At 35.4% G+C, this 5,820-nt stretch overlaps 2 protein-coding genes across 2 annotated transcripts; one reads left to right on the top strand and one right to left on the bottom strand.

Moving 5' to 3' along the window:
* Positions 1-1,823: 1,823 nt before the first annotated feature.
* On the top strand, positions 1,824-4,569 carry LOC120123832 (S-adenosylmethionine synthase 3-like). Its single transcript, XM_039142652.1, has 2 exons — positions 1,824-1,947; positions 3,287-4,569. The coding sequence occupies exon 2, from the start codon at positions 3,289-3,291 to the stop codon at positions 4,459-4,461; it is 1,173 nt and encodes a 390-aa protein (XP_038998583.1). The 5' UTR covers positions 1,824-1,947; positions 3,287-3,288; the 3' UTR covers positions 4,462-4,569.
* Positions 4,570-4,656: 87 nt separating this feature from the next.
* Positions 4,657-5,440, bottom strand: LOC120123844 (thioredoxin-like 3-3). The gene is made up of 3 exons (XM_039142659.1): positions 5,265-5,440; positions 5,151-5,176; positions 4,657-4,916 (listed from the first exon to the last, which is right to left on the bottom strand). The coding sequence occupies exons 1-3, from the start codon at positions 5,409-5,411 to the stop codon at positions 4,697-4,699; spliced, it is 393 nt and encodes a 130-aa protein (XP_038998590.1). The 5' UTR covers positions 5,412-5,440; the 3' UTR covers positions 4,657-4,696.
* Positions 5,441-5,820: the final 380 nt, after the last annotated feature.

The following is a 5,820-nucleotide window of genomic DNA, read 5'->3' as shown; positions in this document are numbered from 1 at the left end:
ATGATTTCATGAGATAAGCTCTTTATTCTCCATTATTTGCTTTAACGCTTTGCATCACATAAAACGTATGTAATATTCTATTTTATTAAAAACGAATTAAACGAAAATAAATTATTGTTATTTCTTGAGTTATCAGGTTTGAACATCAACAATATCAAGGATGTGCGTTCAATATCAAATGGTCGAGAGTTATCTTTGAATAGATATTACCGATGTACTTACTTTAGATTAATAAAAAATTAACGCAGGTTTGCATAAGGTTGAGGATTAAGTTTTTTTTTTTAAAAGTTGAGGATTAATATATTGTCTAAGATGGAAATCTTATTTTGATGCTTTTTTAGAAAATAAGGAAAGGACTTGATTGGTTCGATCTATTTTAACTGGGAAAAAATTGAAAATTGAAATGATTAATTCTTGTTAAATAATAATAATATTAAATTATTATTGTTATTTTGTCATGTTTAAGTCAATTTGATAAAAAAAATATTTAAAGACCAAAATATATATAATAAAATAATTAAGGAATAAAATGATTAAATTGATAAAATTAAAATACCAAAAAGCCATTATGTATTTTTAAGGAAATTAGAGACCATATTTTAAAAATAGCTTACCTATTCACGAACCAACTTATTTCATTGGTTCAAGAAATTGTTATTCTTAGAGGTCATGGGTTCAAGTACTAACGACTGCAAGAGTGATTAAATGTTCATTGTTAAATGATTAAGAGTATTTAAAACTTATATTACTTTATAATCACATTCTCGTAATAATAATAAAAAAAAACTTACCTTCTAATGCTAAACACGAGTCATGAAACTATCGACCCGAAAAACCCACTACACTTGATAATTCCAAACAATGGCAATCACCTTATATCCTCGTCAATAATATTATTATAAACCGATCACAATTAGAAAGTTAATGGCTGCTAAACATCTTCTCCAAACCCAAATTGACTGAACACCTTGAAACCTAGATTATTAGTTTTTATCCATTTTGGTATTTTAACTTTATTTTTTTCAAAACCATACTTAACGTTTATTTTAAGTTTTAATGTGATATCCCATCATTAAAAAAATAATAAAACTGTTGACATGATATTTTTTTTCTAATAATGGCATGGCATTACCTTATGGTGACACGTCAACATTATCGTTAAGTTTTTAACGATATGGTACTAAATTGAAACTTAAACTAAACGTTGGGTATGATTTTGAGAAAAAAGTTTGGGTATCAAAACGGAGTAAAAGTAATAATTTAGATACTAAATGTGTAGTTTACCCAAAAATTAAATAAATAACTAAATTAGAAATGAATTAATAGATGAGTGACCAAATAGGTAATTTATTCATTTCTAATACACGTGGACTTCTTAATTTTAGGCTTTGGAAGGCACCCCTCTTGTCCAGGCTCAATTATAACTTTGGAACTATAAGGTAGTGTGATGTTATTATTGAAAAAATAAAATAAAATTTTCACATTAGTATTGTTTATTTTTAACGGTGAATGATTAAAATAAAATCGAAATATAACATTAGATATGCTTTTAAAAAAAAATAGTCAAACGACCAAAATAGAACCTTAAAAAGGTGGATGACTTAAATACGTAGTTTACCCTATTATTTATAAAAAAAAAGAATGCTTTCATCATCTTATATCCAATCCGTAGAGCAGCTCATCTGTACCCTCCATTTTCCTCATTCTAATCTGGTCAAAATCGCAACGGTCAAGATTGTTTGAAAATTTTGTGAGGAGAAGCAGGAGATACTACTCATCCGGGTGGAGAAAAGCAGAGGAAGAGCCAAACACCGAGAAGAGCGGGCAAATCGAGCGAGTCAAACGACTCCAATTTCGGTCCTATAAATAAAACCCCATTCCCCCCTTCAATTCAATTCCTCTTTGGAGTTTCAATCTCATTTTCTCTTGTTTCAGATCTCATAACAGGTACCCTCCATTTTCTCTCTTTCTGATTATATTTCGAACTTTGTGTTTGGATTTGCCACTGCATTCTTTTCATGTTCAGGACAGATCGATTTGAATAGTATTAAGATCTTGTGTCTAATTGTAAATGGAACCGGGTTCATTTCTTTTGAGAATGAGCTTATTATTTGTAAATTTAATTTCAATGAATCTGTTTATGTTGATCGGATTTGTGAGCTAATGATCTCTCTCTCTATATGCGTTAATGTTGAATCGTTGTTTCTGATTTCCTGAGAAAAATGGTGCTATTTCGATGCAAGAACTATACACACCTGCTCGTTTACCCAATTTAGTAGACCCATCCATCCTTGAATTGTTTTGCAATCTAATCTCCAGCTTTGTTAATTGGCAATCTTTTTAAGCACCAACTCCTCAAATGCAGTCTTTTATATTATCTATGTCTTTTTTTTCATTGGAACTGATCTCCAATTATACAGTCATTATCATCCCTTGGTACCAATCTAATTCCAGCACTCTGCGCTGTCTCATCAAGGGTACCATCACTGTTTACTTTACACCAATCCTCTCTTGACTTCTCCCAGCAGAGCTGCAAATTTCTATTCTCAGAACCTTTTTCCATTCTGGCCATCAGTCATCTGCCACCACTCTGCAGCTCACTTTCCATATTGTCCAGGAAGCATGAGCTATAGCAGTTACAATTTATTCCTTTCAGTATCACTTAATCCATTATCTCCCACCAGAAGCATTGAGCCCAATCACATTGAAGATTGACATGTTCAATGGACTCATCGTGTCTCTCACACATTGGACACTTTGGATCAGTTCTGATTCTTCTTTTGACCAAACTCAAGTTTGTAGCTATGGCAGTTTTTACTGCTCTCCAAACGTTCTTCACCTTTGATTGTGTTCGAGAGAGCCCCATAAAATTTCCATGTGATATCTTGGACTCCTCTGCATCCTCCCATTCAGTTTCTCCTTTAGCTTGAAATATCCAGTTCTAGCAGTATAATATCCATCTGATGTACCAAGCCATATAATTCTGTCCTGGCCCCAATTCTTTCGGAAACCTTTGTCCTTATATTTTTTGAATACCTATCATTTCTAATTGTATTTATATTTTAATTGTATGTTTCATCTCTACTCTGACATGGAAAATGATATACTTTTCAGAAACTTGAGAAAGCAGAAGTATATTTTCGATGAAATTGTGCATTAATTTTTCATACGGTGAAAATTTAAGTTGAATTTGGAACTGCTGAAGATATTTGCAGATGTGTTTTTGGTTTCCTTTGGATTTTATAACCATAAAATTTCAATGCCTTACAATGTTTTCAAAGTGCAGTTATGGATACATTCCTATTCACTTCCGAATCTGTCAATGAAGGCCACCCCGACAAGATTTGTGACCAAGTTTCAGATGCTATACTTGATGCATGCCTAGAACAAGACCCGGAAAGCAAAGTAGCTTCTGAGACTTGCACCAAGACAAACATGGTTATGGTCTTCGGTGAGATCACAACTAAGGCCAAAGTTGACTATGAGAAAATTGTCCGTGATACTTGCAGAGGTATAGGGTTCACATCAGCTGATGTTGGCCTTGATGCTGACAACTGCAAAGTTCTAGTTAACATTGAGCAACAGAGTCCTGATATTGCTCAAGGAGTTCATGGCCACCTCACCAAGAAGCCAGAGGAAATTGGGGCTGGCGACCAGGGTCACATGTTTGGTTATGCCACTGATGAAACTCCTGAGTTTATGCCACTAACACATGTGCTTGCAACCAAGCTTGGTGCCAAGCTGACTGAAGTGAGGAAGAACAAGACATGTCCATGGCTGAGGCCTGATGGTAAGACCCAAGTGACTGTTGAGTATCGCAATGATGGTGGAGCCATGGTACCTGTTCGAGTTCATACAGTTCTCATTTCAACCCAACATGATGAGACTGTCACCAATGAGAAGATTGCCGCAGACTTGAAAGAATATGTCATTAAGCCTGTTATTCCTGCAAAATATCTCGACGACAAAACCATTTTCCACCTTAACCCATCTGGTAGGTTTGTTATCGGTGGACCTCATGGAGATGCAGGACTCACTGGTCGAAAGATCATTATCGATACCTATGGTGGCTGGGGTGCTCATGGTGGAGGTGCCTTCTCAGGGAAGGATCCTACAAAGGTGGACCGTAGTGGTGCCTACATTGTTAGGCAGGCAGCAAAGACCGTGGTTGCCTCGGGGCTCGCTCGCCGCTGTATTGTGCAAGTATCCTATGCAATCGGTGTGCCAGAACCATTGTCGGTTTTCGTTGACACATACAAGACAGGCAAGATCCCAGACAAGGATATTTTGCAGTTGATCAAGGAGAACTTCGATTTCAGGCCGGGAATGATCTCTATCAACCTCGATTTGAAGAGAGGAGGCAAGTTTAGGTACCAAAAGACAGCTGCTTACGGTCATTTTGGACGTGATGACCCAGATTTCACTTGGGAGATTGTCAAGCCTCTTAAACCAAAAGCCTAACTCGGTTTGGTTACGTAAAAATTTCAGCAAATGATTGTTATAGTAGCCATGATTCTGGTATACAGCATAAGAATAAAGAAACATGTGATTTTTTTTTTCTATATAAATTATCTATTATTATTGTATTCAAACTTTGTTCCTAATGAAGAACACCATTTGTGCTACTATGCTTTGTTCGATGACAATCATTCATAACTCTAAATTGTCTCAAAGACGGGAAACAAACATAATTCTATCATGAATGTAACCACAAACGATCGTGCAGTCGCTCTTCGCCGGCACCGAACATCTCATCCACTCTTTCGCCATCTCGATAAAAATGAAATGTGGGAGTGTAACGAATATGCTGCGTCGTTTCAGGGCATTCATCAATGTCTGCATAAACGAAAGATAGCTTTGGGAACTGGTTGCTCAACTTGCAAAATGCAGGAAGGATCTGGCTACAAACACCGCACCTGAAACAAGAAAAGTTTTAAAAAAGACCATGGGTAATCAGCCAAGTTAAATGAGTTTAAACATTAATCAACGAGCATCTTTCATTTTCTCGATTCCTAGTCCAGTTCTATAACAACCCATTTCCAAAATTTGCCTGCTGTCCCAAATTCTTGTTCTACTCTTCCAAAGAAACATTTCGACGAACACCTTGTCTTCATAATGCTGACGAAACTCTACATGCAGATGTTACTTACCATGAGGCTCCATAACTGATAACAGTCTGCAGGAACATCAAAAAAAGAGTAACAAAGTCAGTTAACAGACTTTAAATTTTACAAAACAAACCCATTAAGATGAAAAGGATTTACAGGAGTTTTGGAGGACTTTATACGAAGAAAAATGTCGCTGAGATTTTCATCGGATGAAGCACTGATCAAATTTCCATGCTTGTTCGGTGGAAGATCCAATCCTGTGCCTTCAAATTCTTTCTTGTTGCTATTTCGGGAGTCTCCCATGGTTTTCCTCGAACTCTTAACTTTGGTATTTGCTGTCTCCGTTAACTCCACCCCGTCAATCCTTTCAATCTTTTCTAAGGTTGTTCTTCGTCTTTGTCATTTGGGTAAACTACACGGGAGACATTAAACTATGGTCATTAATCGATCTTGCCACTGAACTATTTTTTTATCTCAATTCGACCGTCAAACTTTTTAATTGATTCAATCAGACCACTCTTCGTTAAAAAAAACGGACTTATTGACGTGTCTGTTAATAAAAATAGCATAATTATATATTTGGTCCTTAATATTGGAATAATTATACATTTGGTCCTTAATATTTACATATTCTATCAATTTAGTCACTATATTAATTGAATTAAATAATAATTTAACTATCCAATTAGAATATGACATGTGTCAATACATG

The sequence above is a fragment of the Hibiscus syriacus genome, unplaced genomic scaffold, assembly GCF_006381635.1.
Source record: "Hibiscus syriacus cultivar Baekdansim isolate YM2019G1 unplaced genomic scaffold, ASM638163v2 tig00001231_pilon, whole genome shotgun sequence".
Taxonomy (NCBI): Eukaryota; Viridiplantae; Streptophyta; class Magnoliopsida; order Malvales; family Malvaceae; genus Hibiscus; species Hibiscus syriacus.
The sequence above is the reverse complement of the archived record's forward strand: the minus strand, read 5'-3'. Positions and strand labels throughout refer to the sequence as shown.